Source organism: Anopheles coluzzii, chromosome 3 (genome assembly GCF_943734685.1).
Source record: "Anopheles coluzzii chromosome 3, AcolN3, whole genome shotgun sequence".
Classification (NCBI taxonomy): domain Eukaryota; kingdom Metazoa; phylum Arthropoda; class Insecta; order Diptera; family Culicidae; genus Anopheles; species Anopheles coluzzii.
In genome coordinates, this window is record NC_064671.1 from 74,856,340 (window position 1) to 74,875,089 (window position 18,750).

Genomic DNA, 18,750 nt, shown 5'->3' on the forward strand with positions numbered 1-18,750 from the left:
GTTAAAGTTAGGGAATTACAATCAGCGACCATGTTCCTTCCATCTACCAACATGATTTTTGTACTATTATATTGAATCTGACAATAAAACTATTATATTGAATCTGACAATCTGACATAAAATACATGGCCTAAACCAAAGTGGCAGGCTTTAATGCAGGTCAATTTTAATTTTAAGTTGCATTTAACGCTACACATTAGGCAATAGTTAAATCAGACCTCATTAATTAAGATTGTTATCTAAGAAAAAAAAAATATTTGTTTCAAGCCATTTCAATAGATGTTCAAAGGCTATCGACATTATAATTCAATTTGCTATATACCAGGAATGTGAAGAATCTGTTTTTAACATCAACTCAGCCGCATCGTTGATCTCTTCGTCTTCTAAAATCACAATGAAAACCACAGATAAGTGGTGGTGGTTTGGTGTGAATTCAAGGTCTTGTCGTTTTAAATAGGAATCATGTTTCCTAATAAGTGCAATGCTCACCTTACAATTGAATAGAGATCTTAGTACGTATGCTCGGTAATTCTATCTTGATGTATTTGTAATTTTCGTGGTGTTCTTAACATGAACCTACGTGCTCTGCAAGCGATGGATACGATTTCTCTTATAATTCTTATTCAATTATGCACTTTTCCAATTTGAATTTAGTTACTGGGTTATCTGATTCAGCCACAACTTTAAGGGTGTGTTCTACCTATCTCATTTCCCAATAAACGGTGTGTTCTGCCTATCTCAATTTCCAACACTCTCTATACAGTCAGTCTCCTGGTACAGTCGTCAACTCGTACGACTTAACAACATGCCCGTTATGGATTCAAGCCACAAATGGACCGTGCCGCCATACGTAGGACTTATCCTTCTATGGTAATAAATAAGTCACTGAGAGTCAAGCTCACTAGTGGTACAGACAGGGCTTGACCGGCAGTGGTTGTTGAGCCAAAGAAGAAGAATATTAGGCCCGATTATTAAACACAAACGGAAATGACACAAGACAAGTGCGTCAAGACAAACGGAAAATAGATATGCATTTTGAAACCGTTCTTGTGATAGACAAGTTTCGTTAATTTTTTTTCTTTCGTTAAAGCTGTGTCAAAGCCTTTGTCGATGTGTCAAAATGTTCAAAATCAAAATAAAAAACGTAAACAAGTTTATTTAAGACACGATCGTTTATCAAGCTAACAATCCTTGTTTAAAACATCGAAATGATTTTCTCCCACTTCGTAAGTGACGACAGCAGTGAAGAAGAAATAACGGTAGATCTGGCAAAACAGCGCCGACTGCTGTGTTTGTGTCGACCCGTTACAGCTTTCTAACCAAGCGTGAGTTGAGCATGTGGATCATATGTGCAAACCGTGTTATACATGTTTCATTTCGTGGTTGTTAATTTCAGATTTAAGAAAAAAAATTCGTGTGTCGAAGGAAATTTTCCTTGACATTCTGGCGGAAATCGAGCCCTCCGAGTCTTTGTTATTCCTAAAAGTGTTAGATGTGATAATTACAAGTGCCTATGCTGTTTGTTGTTGAAGCAGTCACTCACTGAAGAAGTTGCTGGAATCCTTTACTGTTGAACGCAAACCAGGTGCGTGAGCCCTTCATCTTTCGACTACCATCGAACAACAACAGAGGATGGAAATAACAGCAGCTTCTTAACCCAAAACAGCAGCACGTTACCAGTATCTCCAGCATATTGCCATTTTTATGGATTAGGCAGTACAGATATTTTTTGTTTAAAATGATAAAATTTGGTTATTTCTGAAATAAAATATTTATATTTAGTCGTGGATGCAACAGCAACAACTTTGTTGTTGTGTTGTGTCGGTTAAACAATCTGAGATTGGCGCTGACGGGCTGGAGTTGGAAAAAGCTGACGGAAAGCAGTTTGACAGCTTTGGATTTCAGTTTGTATTTCATAATACATATCTTGGCAGTGTACTTGTGAGTTTGTGTTTCGTCAAATTTTATTTTTCCAACACACAACACAAACGGATGTCATAATACAAATCTTTCGATTTTGACAACTTGTCTTTACAATTTGTGTTTAATAATCGGGCCTATTGTCTCTATTCGAATAGCTTTAGCACACCATAAAGAACTTATTTATCTTCTTTAGATACACTACTATATTACAGATAACTTAGCTCCTAATTTAGTTAAGCCGGCCATGATCGACAGTGGAAGTTGCGTCAAGTAAGCCGAAAAGAAATACTGTTAATTTATTAAGAATTATTTATTTAAATGTTAAGATTTTCATAGAAATTTTAACAACAACAAAAATTATCCCTACATATTTTTATTAACAGTTTATGAACTAATTGTTTTAATTTACTCATTTATATTCATTACCTCAATAAACAAGCACAATTGCTGTCTCCCATCCTGAATAGCAACTTAATACAATCACTTGCACTTTGGTACTGTAACGAACGTATGAACGAACAACCATTACCGTAGCAGATACAGATTATCATGTAGATTGTAACGTACATGCTACCGATGCATGGCCCTTCCGAAGTACGTTTATCGCACTTTCCCTGCCCTGCGCCAGCAGCACACCACGCACCAAAACTTCAAATTAAAGCCGACAAACGATGCTGGTCACTAAATGGCCGAATCTGTGCAGCTCATAAAATTATCATTTCCGAGCACGTAGTCGTAGCCATGATTTGCTGCTGGCAAATGATTATGAAAAGCCAAGAATCTACAGCCCCGGCCCGGTACGGTTGCCGCTTCCTCTTTCGCTAGTGCGACAGCGGCACGAACGAAATCCCGCAAGGAATTAAAGCGTACCAAATTATTGCATCCAAGCGCTATCATCGGCCAGCGCTTTGCTCGGAACCCTGTCGGCCGGTCAGTGCCATGTGAGCGGTGAGCGCTTAGTGGCGCAGGAAATGCGGCAAATGCGACACAGCACCACCGATCGGGTGTGCGGATTGTTTTCTGCTTATCAAATGGTACCCTGTGTAAGCGGCCCGAAGCGGGCGGGAAAGGATTTATAGATTAATTAAGGCAAAAATGGCACCAAGAACTAATGCACTTCGCATTCTGTTTCGGCGCTCGGGCGCTTTCCTCCAGCACCGTTGTGTTTGTTAGTTTTGCTTTGGTTGAGACAGTTTTACGCCCACCATTTCTGAGGGGGTTGAGCAACGGGAGAGAGAGAGAGAGAGAGAGAGAGAGAGAGAGAGAGAGAGATGAAGGGAATTCACAGCGATGGAAAAGTCTGTACTTGAGCAGAAATGATGAGCTGTGGTGAATTAAGCGTGATGACATTTTCGTGTCCTCATCTACCGACTTTTCCTGGTGAGGAGTGCTGGTAGAGAAAGAGCAGGAAAGGGGTAAATATTGCATTGCAAGCAGAATTGCTAGGATAAATACTTTCACCAGAATCAAATCCGAAAGGAGTGTTAGTGTAATAAATTGAGTTCATTAATTCTTACAAAGTTTGGCAGTAAATTAAATTAAACTGAAAGTCTTAGTCGCTTTTACAAAGTACTGAATAATGTTTTGAGTTCTGCGTGAATAATGTGTTGTGTTATGAGGGGAACATTTGAATATTATATAAAACTAGAGCAATTTTTTTTAATTTTGAAAAGCATACTGATTTTATTTCAGCTTTATTCTAAAACCAGAACCTAACCTTCAATTAGTAGTTAATCTGTTCTTCAAAATAATTCTAGGATCATTCTCAATCCACTTAATCTTTGAAGAGGCATCTGTAGCATTCCATGGATATATGTATATTATTTCCTTTCTTACAAAAAAGTTGTTTAAGTAATAATGACAAGACATGTAGTGACAAACTATATCATGCGATTCGATATCCTGATTGATACGTTTAATTTAACCTTTAATCATGTTGGCATCATTGGCTTCTCTTGATATGAAACAAAACCATCAGGATTAAGTGATTGGTAAAGAAACCATGTTCTGGAATAATGCGGGCCCGTTGATGCATCCCAGAACGCTCAATTTGTTTTGACATAATAACATTAAATTAAACATTGGAGCCCTTTCCGTTTTAAGTTCGTAGGCTGAAATTTCAGCCTGTCAGCTGTTTGCATTGTTTAGCAGTTTTCGAGCAGCTATCTAAGTGAGTATAATATACAGGTGGGCTAATCCCAAGGTGTATGAATTTCAAAGGCTGATTTATATCGTTTCTGTTTCTGAATGAAAATTTTAAGAGTGTTTTGAGTATTCGTCAAGCCTCCAGAAAGCTTATTTGAGCAAAAGTTTTCACTCGTTCTGTTAAAAAGTGATACTCAAAATTGGTTATAAAAACAGGCTAAGAGACCACGTGGACTACATACACTTTGATTCTATATTGCATCACCTGATCTCTTTAATTCACCTTGGGATAAATGTAAACAAACCCGTGTTTTCGAGCAGGTACTCGAATCTAATTTTAGCTTTAAGGCTAGAATAATCTAGACTAAAAATTGCAGGCTAGTTTTATGTGTGGTTTTGTATGGAGTGTTTACATGATTTCAGCCTCCAATTGTCAAACTCCATACAAAAAACTAACTAGAATCGCGAAGGCCCCCTTTATGTGATATTAAAGTTTAATTCGCTACGTAAGCAAATTTGTTTTATTGTTTTCATGATGAAATGCACTTCTAAAGAGTCTTAACACTCCAAATGGCTCATTGGCAATCGGCTCCTATTGGCTTTAGCACTTTATTTCAACGATGCTTTGTAAGCTTAATAATTACAATCAATGTTATAATTGTCAGCTCTATTCGGGCTTTGTGCAGTATGAATCATTACTTTCCAATTTTTGAGGATTTAAGTTGCGCGAATAAATATTTAAGGCGACTGATAAAGCTTTTACGATGCCGGATTGGCTAGGTAAACCATGTATTCTTGTAAGATTCGTTAGGATAGGATTGATATAGGAATTTGAATTTAAAATATGTTAGATGTTAGTGTAGATTGCTCTCTTTGTTAAACTAATAAATTAAATTAAATAGGCAAAAAAAGGACAAATTTACTCCTCAATAACACTTTTAGATCTATACTTTTCTGTAGAACAGACCATGTGACTTTGATCTTGATGATGAATGTTCAAAGTATATTTTAAAAAAACATGTATTTAATGGGTATTTTTATACCATAAATTCGCTAAACGATCCTCTAAAAATTACTTTGGATGACCCTTTAAAAATCTGTTAACAAATGCACAGATTGGGTGTTTTTGCAATTATAAACGTATGTTTGTTCATTACCTTAATCCTCATACCTGAAATACAAATATCTTTAAATTTAAAACAAGAAACATCTACTAAATACTGCATTTCACCCCGCCACAGCAATCATTCATCAAGCCAGGCATTAAATGCTGCTATGTCACTGGGTTACTTTAAAACTAACTCACCAAACACCATTACAAAGCAAACACCATCACACCTCAACACAAAGTCGTATTCGAAATCGTACAACAAACACACAGTCTGGATTACATCACACGACCCCCAAAAATTGTACGGACAGTTTTGCCGAGCAAACAGGAGAAAGGAAAACAGGCCGACCGGCTCCAATTGTGTACCGGCCACAGCGCCCCGTAAAACATTCCCCCCCGGTTGGGTCATCTCGCTGACCCGAACGGGTGGGTACATTTTTATTGATAATCCTTTCGCTCGTGTTAGTGTGCTAGTGACCATGTAACGGGATCCCCGCCAACCTCACCAACCCTACGGCACGCTAGCTGATGACGATGACAAATGAAAACGCCTCCCCGGGACGAACAATATGGGCACGGGAACTAAACGAAACGGAACAGAATTCGGACAATGTGAGGGATCGCCCAGCTATGCCGACTGGGACAATGGTTTCCTTCTTTGTCCACAGGGGCAGGGGGGGGGGATAAAAACTGGGGCTCCATTTTTGTCTTGGCACAGTTTAACAACCTTCCATTCGTGCCCAATCGAAACCAATTGTGATGGTGGAAGCTGTTCCGTTTGCTTGGCTCATTGACCACGACCGGCAGAGCAGGATGAGCACAAGCATGGATGATGCTTTCGTGTATATGTTGCTGTTTCTGTGTATGTGTGTGGGTGAATGGTCACGTTTGATGCCAAACGTAAACAACGCATTTTCACGTTTTCCGGCTACACATTTCCGGCATCATGTTCGAGAGCGTTCGCACCAGGCCACCACGCACACGCTTACACTGAAGCCTACGGTAGGGAGACACACGTTTGTAGCACATTGTAGTGACGGTGTGACGGTCGCATTACTGACGCCACTATCGCTTTCAGATCGATCGGTGCACTTGGGCGTCGTTCCACTTCCGGGAACGAGTGCCAACAGCTCAGACTCGTGCTGCTGCTCTGTGCTAGTTGAGTTCGGTCCGCTTGCTTCAGGCTGGACGTACAGTGTTCCAGCATTTCGCCAAATTCGCTAAATGTTCGCCGAAGGGGTGTGTTTGGTTCCGCGGAACACCGTACAATCGACTCAAATGCAACGGTATCAGTAGCAGCAGCAGCAGCAGCACAAAAAACTAGAAATCTGAACTGGGACCGAAATCGATCGAATCGATGTTGGCGTCATTTGCGACGGAACCAGCCAAAAGCAGTCAAATTGTCTGAACGGAACGGCCGACTACACAAAAAAAACACACACAAACCGTCAAAAGCCAGCCATCGTCAGATGGTACGTGCAGGATTCGCCCTGCCGGGCACAACTATCAATCATAGTTAATGTGAACAATATTGTCCTGATTCGTATTTATCACTATGACACCCCGACAAACGAATGAGTTGTTCGAGCGTGTGTACCTCCGGGGCTCACAGATTCGGCCGTGTCAAGCGTGTGTGTGTGTGTGTGCATGCCCCTTCGTCTCTTTCACACCTCCCACATATCTCATCTTCGATCACGTCTAGCTCGTCTTTGCCGGAACCCCGAACCAGCGAGATGAATTGCCCTTCATTTTGAGCGCCTAGCTTCCAAAACCCACTCCGGGGCTGTGAATGATTCCAGGACTCGGGCAAAAAAAGAGCATTTCACCCCTGCACAGCCTTCGTCGGCTGCTGCTGCCGCTTCTGCAAAATTTATTAACCTCTGCTCTGAGTGATGACATGACGTCGCCTGTCTGTCGCTAGAATGTCCGGCTTGTGACTTTTCCGGGCCGCTTCGCCGGATGTCCGGATGCGAGCTTTTCGATTTCATCCCATTTCCTGCCATGCGTTTGAGGGGCACAGAGAGACACACACACAAAAAAGGAAGGGTTACATCCAGCACGTGTATGATGGATTAATCGGTCACGGAACACGGACAATGATGGGGCACGTTCTATCAGCACGGATATGGTCGGGCTCCTGCCGGAAAGTAGACATTCGGCTTGAAGGCTTCAAGTGTGGAATGATTTATTTCTATTTCCAGTTGGAGGTGAGAGAAAAAAGGAGGAGAACTGTGTGAAGGGAAACCATGTAAGCAAACGATGTAATGGTTAAACTATCTTGTTCTTATTTATCATTCTGAAAAAAGTGTAAAGTTGACGCTGCTGCTGCTGAATTTTGGGGAGTTACTTCAAAATTTTGTAATGTGTTGATTTAATACCTTTATTTCTTGTTCAATGATATCATAATTGCTCTAGACTTCAGAAAAACTAGGCTTTGCAGTTGAAAAATGTACAGAAACAATCATAAAGCTAGAATTTTATTGAAAACATCCAGCCAAGAATATTTTCGACTTTAAAGTTCACTAGATTTATTGCACGCTGTCTCATATTTAGAAACCGTAATGAGAAATAGATCGCATCAACTGGCAAGAGATCGTGTACATTACATTACTATTATGACCTTGTGACCTTAAAAGCATTATTATTGGATAGTCAAAAACTCCATCAAAATAGGAATAAAAACACAATAATCATGGTTTAGATTAGAATGAGAATGGTTTAGATTTTGCGTTTTTTTTTTTTTTTGGTAGAAAGTGTATTTCTTAAGAATTTCATTCAAATACATTTTGACACTGACATTTCAAAAATAAATAAAAGGCACTGATTTCCAAGCCGAAGAGTGTGGCAACACGACATTGTGGTACAGCCTGCTGACAAGTTACGAACAAACAAATTTGGAAAACTAATACTAATAATAACCCTTTCCGTTTTAAGTTCGTAGGTTGAAATTTCAGCCTGTCAGCTGTTTACATTGTATAGCAGTTTTCGAGCAGCTATCTAAGTCGATATAATATACAGGTGGGCTTATCCCAAGGTGTATGAATTTGGTTTTTATCACTTCTGTTTGGGCCGGTCTAGTGGTACAGTCGTCAACTCGTACAAAATAACAACATGCCCGTGATAGGTTCAAACCCCGAATAGACCGTGCCCCCAGACGTAGGACTGACTATCCTGCGTAGGACTGACTCTCCTGCTATAGCAGGGGCCTCCAAACTTGTCAGCTTGCGGGCCGCATTTCTTCAAAAATAACTATGTTAAGGGCCATTTGACGCTACCTGTAACTGATGAGTGAACGTTTAAATCTTGTTTTTATAACAAAATACTAACGATAGTTGTACAGCTTCGTATTACTAAAGCTTGATTTTTGTCTAAAAAAAGCAAAAAATACAATTTCATTTGAAAAAGTCGAATAACCTAATATTTATTTTAACTCTGGCAAAGTCATCGTGGGCCGCATTGTAAGCTCTTGAGGGCCATAGTTTGTAGGCCCTTTGTGCTATAGTAACAATAAATCACTGAAAGCCAAGCTCACTTCACTAGTGGGTACAGGCAGGCCTTGACCGACAGCGGTTGTTGTGCCAAAGAAGAAGAAGAAGTTTCTGAATGGAGATTTTAAGAGTGTTTTCTGTATTCTTCAAGCCTCCAGAAAGCTTGTTTAAACAAAAGTTTTCACCCATCCAGTCATAAAGTGTTGATCAAATTGGGTTATAAAAACAGGCTATGACACCACCTGGACTACATACACTTTGATTCTGGATTCCACCAGATCTATTTAATCCACCTTGGGATAAATGTAAACACCATCTTGTTTTGCCATTTTTCGAGCAGGTACTCGAATCCAATTCTAGCTTTTAGGCTAGAATAATCTAGACTGAAATTTGCAGGGTAGTTTTATGTGTGGTTTTGTATGGAGTGTTTACATGATTTCAGCCTCCAATTGTCAAACTCCATACCAAAAACTGACTACAATCGTGAAGGGCCACACTCTCTGTATAAGTTGAGTATCTCTTAACTCGAGCTAGGATTGTATTTTGATACGCTTAAATTACTTCTTTTCAATGGAATTGCATCTATAAAGCGTAAAAAAACGCTTTTTAGTTCAAAATTCCAATTTTATTTGTATGGAAAGTAGTGCCAATGATTGCAATAGTGCAATAGAACCCTGTACAGCTTTCAAGAATATGGTGCGTCATGCAACATCCTGCACAGAGAACACATATCAGCTTAAATTGAATTGAATTGAATTTGAAAAACTTCTAGCAATTATTCTGTCACACTTCCCTGAAGAATACCACATCAAACCAAGAACAGACGCCACATCAACGTCAACGAACAGCTTGGCAACAGCTTCAAACACGTGCCCAATCAAAGTAACCATAGACAACAGTGACATCTTTGTTCTGCTTCCTCCCCGCTGTCAGCTACATTAAATTCTTTCTGTACACAAAGTTTAGTTCGTCCGTTTTTTTTTGTTATTGTTTTGCTATTGGTTCGGTACAACAAAAGAAAAAAACATGCAAACTTCACAGCAGCTATCGTCCGGGCACCGGAACGCGAACGAAGACGAGGACGACGAGGACGGCGAGTCCGAGCTGCTCGATCTGGCCATCGTCGGTGCGGGCATCTCGGGCCTGATGGCGGCCAAAACGATCAGCGAGAAGCGGGCGGACATACGCTTCCGATTGTTCGAGAAGTCCACCCATCCGGGCGGCACGCTGGACGGGCTGAAAACGCGCTGGATAACACCGCACCACTACCACGCGATGAACCTCTGCCGGGAGCTGCAGATCCCGCTCGGCACGGTTTGGCGCCAGTCGGAAGCTAGTGAAGCGCGACGCTCCCTCGTTTCGATCGGTCCGTTTCGGAAGCGTCCCAGCGGCTCGCAGGGAGCGAACAGCTTCATGTCCTCCCTTCGCGACCTGCTGGTACGGCTGGAAAGTACCCGGTTTATGGCGGAGCTGGACTGTCTCTGCACGGTAAAGTACATCGAAAGCAACGCCCAGAACATGGAATGCTTTCTGCAGAGAAAGTTGCTCTTCGAAGCGTCGAGGCGATTTTTTCGTTTTCTCATCAAAATCGGCACGGGCTTCTACCCGTCCGAGCTGACCGTGGCCGCCTGCCTGCGGCTGTTCCGTTCGATGTCGTCCGTGCGCGATCTGTACGACATGCTCACGCTACAGAACAGCCACCTTCAGCCGGCCGGTTCGCCCAACTGGGACGTACTGATCGAACGGCTCGTGGCACGCGTCGGCCCGGAGCACGTCACCTACTCGACCAACATTGTGCAGGTGGAAATTAGCAGCGACCAACGGTCGGACATCGTCTCGCTAACCGACGGGACCGGCCGGCGGTGGCGTGCGCGGTTCGTCATTTTGGCCGTCTCCTGTCTCGATCTGGTCCAGATTAGCATCCTGCCCGAGGGACCGCTCTACTTCCACCAGCCCGACATACAGCTCGGGCTTTGGTCGATGGCCAACTTTACCGTGCGCTATCCGGCTCCGTACTGGCGCGATCACGGCTACACCGGCAGCATATTCTGCCCCGCCCAGTGCCTAATATGCTACGAATCGGGGGGCAATCAATTATCCGGCACCTACTTTTCGCCGCTCCGGGGCGTCCTGAACGATACCGAGCGGCATCTCATCCGCGACACGATACTGCGCCTGCTGCGCACGAACTTCGCCTGCCGCACGATGCAGAAGCCGCTGGAATTCGGCCTCGAACTTCACCCGATACCGTTCTACTTCGACGTGTTTCCGACGTTCGAGCGGTGCATCATCTTCTCCTCGACCAATGTTAGCTGCTGGTACCGGGGGTTCATCAACGGGTCGATCCAGGGCGGTAAGTTGGAGTGTGTGGGTTTTGAGAATCTACCCAAATTCCCATCAAATGGAAGGGCAGGAAGTTGTAAAGCTTTGGCTCATCATTACTTACCCTTTGCTTTGTAGGTGTGCGGGCCGCAATTTTGGCGCTGCTCGAGATTCGACCGCAAACCATCACCTTCCGGGAGGTGACCGATATGCAGTGTATGCACTTCAAGTATTTCCGCCAACGGTCCTCTTATGAGCGCGTCTGGTACTCGTTGAACCTTGCGAGCGTGAGCCGTTTTTTGCTGGGAGTCGGTGCTGTCCTACTCACGTACGGCGCTTATCGCGTGCTGCTGAAGGCTGACATTTGTTCCTGGTGGTCAAATCGTTGACTGTTTGTCTGTAATACAAAATTAACTCCGTATCTGATTTCGGTGTGATTTCGAGCTTTAACGCTTGTGTTTTTCGCTTTCACACGAGACTAGTATCGTATTTCTCAAGCAATTATGCCATCAGTAACTCACTCCCCAACAGCAACTGTCACATGTCACACAAACCCTCACACACACTGCCTTTCTGAGTGCCAAACAAAAATGGGTCTGCTCGCGGGCACTTTCAAACAAATCGGTTTCAACCGGTAAACGTTCAAACGACAAAATTGAAACACTCGCTGCAAATTGAGCGAACGTTACAAAGATACGGGGGGACCGTACCCTGTCAATCGTAGCTGACATATTGGCAGCGTCAACCAGCGTGGAAGACAGGAGAAGATGAAATGGAGTTTTCCAGTTCCTGTTGCTTTCTTGCCCACCCCGTAGCGTTAGTTGAGCACTCGCAATATTGTTCTGCTCATCGATGAGGTTAGGTTAGGTGCTGCACTAACTATGGGAAGTCGGCGGCTGGAGAGCAAAGGGGTTTGCTGGGAAGCCTGCAAAACGATTGGGTAATAGTTGCACCGATTGCAGGGTGTCATAGCGTTCCCGGGTCGCTATGATCACGGCGCAGCTGAAGGTGCCCTAATGATAGCTTGATTGCGACTCCGTAGCAGGTCGGCCATAACCTCCGGTGCAAACGATGCGCGTCAATTGATGGGCAGTACCTGTATGATGACTTTGCAGCCAATTTCACCTAATTATGTCGTATCGGTTGGGCTGGATTTAAAGCTTCGGCGAGGAAGCGTTTTTGCACGGGGTCTTTAAAATCGATTGAAAGCGATTGATGCATCAGTTGGGAGCATGTTAGGCATTTCAGATCATGTTTGTGATCGGTAAATAGGGTCTGTGCAAACATTTTCTGGCAATAGAATTTTAAAGTCTAAGCGTTGATACAATTCAAGTAAATTGAGTTTTTTTGTTGCTTAATTAGACATTCTCCGGAGGAACTATCAAACAAAGTTACATTATTTTATACCGTTGTTACATCTAAAATCTTTATTTTGTTCGGTTGAATTTAGTAAACATCTGAACATATCTTTAATGTTAAACCATAAACCAAATTCACCAGTTATTTCTTGAAACTTAACACATGGTGAAGATTATCCAATATGCAACTTATCTATGAAACATAGTTCAATTTAGGTGTCATTATAATTATTATTTATTGGTTAATCTTCAACAGCCGTATGGCCTAATTAAGATAAGTAATCGTACACAAAAAAATACATAGCAAGATCAAGATTTGTATCGCAATTCACTGCGGCCACGGCAGAAGCCGGAGACGTTCCTTGAAGCACTGAGTTGAGATGTTGAAGTAGAATCAATCTGAAATAGTGTAGAACAGCCGACATGCGGAATATAGGGTCGGACCGACCAGCGCTGGAACGAGGTTGAACGACCCGTAGGGTCTCTCTAGACCTAAGTGTTCGGGATGGTGCATTGATATCGACTCGATGCAACAAAGGCGATTTAGCAAACCAGCGATGAAAGAGCATTGTATATTGCGTCTCCTAACCAAAAGCAATCCAAGGTCTAGAAGACGGCACCGCGCAGCATACGGAGGAAGATTATTGCGATCCTGCCAGGGAAGTAGGCAGAGGGCATATCGCTTGAGCTTACGTTGAATCGCCTCAAGTCGAGCAATCGAAGAAGCAGTAGTTGGGCTCCAGACTACGCACGAATGTTCCAGAACCGAACGAACGATACAGTTGTAGATAGCTTTGATGCACATGGGGTTGCAGATAACCAATTCATTAGTTGTCCGGATAACCACGCCAAGTAGTTGGTTTCCTCTGGCAACAACGTCGTCGATATGCTGTTTAAGAAGAACGCTAAGGTCTTTGGCATGATCTTGTCGATTAACTGCAGTGCCGTCCATGAAGTAGGTACCAGTAATTGGGCTCTGGCATCAACAAAAAGACACACAGAAGCATTAGAATTAAGGGAGATAATTAGAGAGCATAAATGATATTTTTATATCTGCGAACCATCGTGTAATACGCTTCAATCCGCCAAACTGGTGGTATGGTTTCTACAGTTGTCGTACTGTTGTAAAAAAAATCGTGAAAAAGTTGCAGAAGACTGAATTGCAGCTGAATTGAGGAGCTTGTTTGAATGGTGCATGACGCGGATTTCTGACAAAAAAGCTTAGGAATCCGTGGCTACATAACGAGATTTATCTTTTAAACTCTTCAAACTAATGAAACGACTAATCTAATGGAGACAATCTTCGGTCTTAATATAAATACACATTTTCGTATTTTTTATTATCTTAGATATCAAATACAAAAAAAAGTTAAATATCAAAAGTGAGAAAAGCAAAAAAAAATCATATTAGTGATGTCACGTTTGTCAACAGTATAAACTTATATATTTATTTATGGAGCAATGGAAAATGGTTTTGAATTTCAAGCCGTCAAATTAAAGTGGCTATGTTCAGCAGGGGCAGCATTTATAATATTTAAAGGCTGTTCAGGAGACTTAGAAAACATCTGGTGATACCCCAATATCATAATCTCAATACAATATCGCAGAATAATGCTCATATGTCCCCAAAACTTGTTCAGGTAGCGTAAAATTTAAAACACACCCAAAAGTGACCACACTCCCAGCGTACTCGTATCAAAGCCGTTCGTTTCACTTTGTCACTTTGTTTACACATGCAAGGGATTAAGGTTCACCCTTAAAACAAGGATATAATTGCATTACTGCCTCCACTACCTGTACTCACACCAGTAGGATTTACAACAACAACAAAAACCCCTGTCAAATTCCAAACAATATCCCCCAAAAACGGAAAAAGGGCAAAACTGGGCCTTGTATGTAGAAGCGCCCACCAACGGTCCACCGTATCTTAACGATCAAATATTCAACACATTCTCTACCTAACGAGATTAAACGCTGTGAGCGTGTAAAAAAAAAGAAGAAGCTTACTCACTAAACGCGCAGAGAATGTTGTTGTTTTTGCTCCCTTTAATCTAAATACTTCACTTTGCAATGTTGCTTCAAAATCACATTCTACCCCAACAACGGGAGACCAATGTTGGTTCGCATATGGTGTTTCCCCTATTTTTTTATCAACCCGTGTGCAGCTTGGTTACCTGTTCTCTATCTCTTCATCTCATCCTTTTCTGTATCGTTTTGTTTTTTTGCAGGGCTGTGTTGCGGTTTTAAGCGTTACGTGGATATTATGTTTAACCTGCTATGGAATGTTGGTGCTTCCCAAAGGTGAGTAGGAATTTTAATCTATTGTTAGAGTTCGATGCTGTTTAAAGGGCTATAGCTATCGCTGTTCGCTCCATTGGTTACAGCTGGAGTTCGCCTTAATATAAGCTTTGATTTACACACGCTTATTTGCTTGATTACGAGTAAATTTCTTTCGCGTGAAATTTGTGGAAAACGAACTTACAAGCTCGTGTAATTAATTTCATCCGTTTTGCAAGTAATCCGTAATAAAGCCTTCCAAGAGCTCGGATATTCCTTCGAATGGACCGCACTAAACTTTCCAGCGCTCTGTAAAACAATGATCCCAGTTCCATTGCCCTCCTGCACCACTTCGGAAAGCCTAGAGCGGAATCATGGTGTTCCGCCAAGAATACGACGCTTCCAAGAAAATCCTTCATAAATTGCACGGCAATAGTACGCAGCATGCGGATACGGTCCCGGCTTGATGACGGTTATGTGCGAGTGCACACATAAATAAATTATTATAATTAATACCGCTTCAACCGTCCGGCAAAACCGTCCACTTTCCTAATACACTACGTCGGGGTCTGGCTTAAGTTAAGTTTACAATGTCGCTCCTAGGATTACTGCATTCCAATGAGCATACCGTCCCGTCCCGTTCACACAAGCATACTCATGTACACACCAACACACACTCTCGGGTACATGTGTGGGACGGCACGTTGCCCGATCCACCGACCAAAGCCAACCAGCACCAGGGCCCGTGTGATTAACGAATGTGCGCATATAAATTTATCATTATTAGGTTATTACTTCAACAAAACGGGCCTGTTGGCATGCGAGCCGTTCTACAGTAAATCATCCTACCGGATCCTGTCCAGCTGTGCGCTCTACTTTCCCACCACCATGGTCCTGATGTACTGCTACGGCTCAAGTTTCCACGCGAATCGATACCGTCTGGCGACACCGAGTGCTGCATCGCTGTCGCTGAACGTGTCGAACGGGTGCGGCAATGGTGGGGCCGCCGGCGCCGGAACCGTCCGCCTGCAGGACACTGGCGAGGGCCGGCGGGAAGCGGACCCGGCCGCCACCACGCTGACGGCTAATGGTTCCGGTCTGGAGCATCACTCCTGCGACGGGAATACGCTAACGGGCATCACCGCCATCACACCGATGTCGGTCTCCTTCTCCGAGAAGGTAAGTCTCTGCTCCACTCTCGTGCGGCATTAACTTTTATGATACACAGCGGCTGCCCGGGATGAGCATCGTGCTGCTAGAGTTTTTGTTTTTTGTTCTGTCTCTTTCGGGGCTTACGCTTAGCAGAGACGCAAAGACGTTTCACATATGTGCGTTGTAACGATTTGTGCTAGATCTGCCGGTGCGATTGAAATCATCCCGCTATTGAATAATGGAAAATAAAGCTCTTTTCCATCGATATGAGTATAGATCGCTATTCATAGACACTTTTATGTAGTCTCCGACTCCATCCGACCGATCAAAGTAGAGGCGACACAAACCGACACGTCAATTGAAATGATTTATACAAAGTCGAAATTACATGCATATTATATTATACTATATTATACTTATTGTTATTCAGTGAAAACGACCGGCCGTATTAAAACTTAAAGCTAATTTGAATTCATTGACTGTTTGTCTTCCTCCGGGGTTATTTTTGAGCTGGTTTAGCTGGATATTACCAAGGATATTGAGCCGCTAACTTTGTTTAATTTGTATAAAACTTATCCACTTTAAATGAGGCTCTAACTCGAACTCTCAACATTGTATTTGCTATTTATATCAGTTATAATTATTACTTACTTACTTAACGAACACTCCAACCACTTTGTGGCCTTGACCTGCTGAATGAGTGTCTTGATCTTGCGCCTTCGTCTGCTACCTCAACTTGAACATACAACTTGAGCCCCTTCTGTCCTTGTAGACGGCCTAAAAGCACTTTTACGAGATGAAAGCCTAGCGAGTTTGATACGCTGGACGACATTGAAATCACCGTTCGGCTATATTTGTAATATTTTACATGAAGGATAACATTACTTAAGTTAACAATATATATGGTACGGATATCCATATCATCAGAGTTTTACATTTATTTAGTTCAAAGTCTCGCACTGATAATGGTATGTGAAATATATTCACTAAAGTGATGGATTGTGATATTAGCTTAGTATAAATTTGATGAGAATGAGAAGAGTGCACCTTAAACTTCATTAACCTTCATTACCAAGTTCATTCCTGTAGTTCGAGCTGTTCATTTCATGCAGTCCAAATTAGTCAAGTAGTTTTATCTATACCCTATGGTTTAGTTCCTTCTAATTCGTATGTGCTTTCTTATTTGAATTCATATTCGAAATATTAATTTATAAACCCAAATCCAACATGGTTTTAAACAAAATCCTTTAAATAGGTAACTAAGAAATATCTACAAATGATTATTTTTTAACCAATGTATGCACTTAGCATGAGAGATTTCAAAATTAAATGAAAATTTCTACACATTTTATTTGCTAGCTTTACTCACACAACCGTAAATTTAATTGGATCTTATTTTAGAGTTCAACCGAAAGCTCGCAAGGATACAGATCATCGCGTAAAAACGGAATTAGGAATAATATTTCCTGTTGTACGGAACGAAAGCATTCGGGCAATTGCTACAGCCATACACAAACTCTCGCGCGCACTGTTACTCATGTCATTAAAATATCACATTCCACTACACAAAGTAAGTGTGCTTTTACGATCGCCTGTTGACTTTGGTCCCTTTTACCAACCACCGTTCGCACGCTGCTTTATGGTCGCTTGTTATGTTTCCATCATAAAGCAGACCGGTAATTAGCGGCACCGATGGCTCTGATTATTATGTAAATCGTATCTCATTATGCGGTGGTAATGCAAATCAAGTGATAATCAGATCTGGCGAGAAACATTAGACATTAAGGCAGAGAGCGTGTGGGAAGCCATGGGGCAGCGAGTGGAGGACCACTTTCGCTTCACGTATGATGGTAGCATTAACAGGCAGCTTTCCATTAATGACCGCGCATGCCGTGTTCTGTGCCGTTTGTAACATGGATTGTGCCATTTTTATGCAGCACTATCTGAAGCTTTTACAGCACGCTCAGCGTCTGCTAAAACAAGCAACCGTTTTTGCGACCTCCAGTACTATCTGTGATGCTATTTGTTCAGTGTTGATGGTTTAATAGTTATTATTTTACTGTGCCAGCTTACTGTTGAGCGTATTAAAATTGTGCCGGAAACATTAACAGCTTAAAGCAATTTAATACCAGAGTGCCTATGACAGTGGGAAAAGAGCTTGCATATGGGTTGAATACACGAGGGTTGGTACAGTACAGCTAAAGAACTTATTGTCACACTTAAACTAAATCCGCTTTGGTGGGTAAGCAGACCCAGCAGGGGAAATGAAATCGCGCTCATTTAATTGCTGACCAATCGGTGTGTTGGCGTTTGCCATTACCACAAAGTATGTGATTATTGATGCTAATGGTGGACTACGACGTTCAACTGCAACTCTGTGCTCATTACAACGAAAGGCTAATCGTATCAATTGGTAGCCAAATCGATGGTCTTCTGTTCGTGTTCATTATGGTCATTATGCATACATCTTCCGTTATTTTTCGTTCAATATAGCCCAGTTAAAGGGGATATTTTAATATTTTGCGATATTAAGCAATGCAAAACATATAAAAACAAAATGTACTCTCCAAACAGTGTCAATACACATTGATCCATCTCACGTTAAATGAATCGTCACGGCCGTAATAAGCGCCCAACCGGCTTTCGTTGGTTTCTGTAATTAAAATCCCCCATTAATGGAAATCGAGACCATAACACATGCGTTGATGTTGATTATATCCTCGACCTTGAATGTCTTGAGAGCAGGAGCGGGATCATCATAAAATAATTACCACGGGATACGGGAAAATGGGATTTTGTTTGATTTATGTTGCTCCCGTTTTGTGCCGATAATTTGATTTTCAAGATTCAATTAACCCGTGTACACTTTAAGGTTTTGCGATGTCTGGTTTACATTAAGGAAGTTCTCTACAGCTCAAGGTTTACATAGTATTACTTGAGTGTTTTTGCCGGTGTTCTGAGTAAGATGTAAATC

General features: G+C 42.1%; 2 protein-coding genes across 2 annotated transcripts in view; both read left to right on the forward strand.

Annotated features, from left to right (window-relative positions):
- The window catches only part of LOC120958544 (5-hydroxytryptamine receptor 1), a 71,922-nt gene that overhangs the window by 44,130 nt on the left and 9,042 nt on the right, over window positions 1–18,750 (forward strand). The window contains exons 4-5 of the mRNA XM_040381422.2: window positions 14,576–14,648; window positions 15,412–15,803. Coding sequence (XP_040237356.2) covers window positions 14,576–14,648; window positions 15,412–15,803 — 465 coding nt within the window. The remainder of the gene's footprint in view (window positions 1–14,575; window positions 14,649–15,411; window positions 15,804–18,750) is intronic.
- LOC120958545 (uncharacterized) lies at window positions 9,498–11,415 on the forward strand. The gene is made up of 2 exons (XM_040381423.2): window positions 9,498–11,020; window positions 11,128–11,415. Exons 1-2 carry the CDS (start codon window positions 9,694–9,696, stop codon window positions 11,376–11,378), a joined length of 1,578 nt encoding a protein of 525 aa, XP_040237357.2. The 5' UTR covers window positions 9,498–9,693; the 3' UTR covers window positions 11,379–11,415.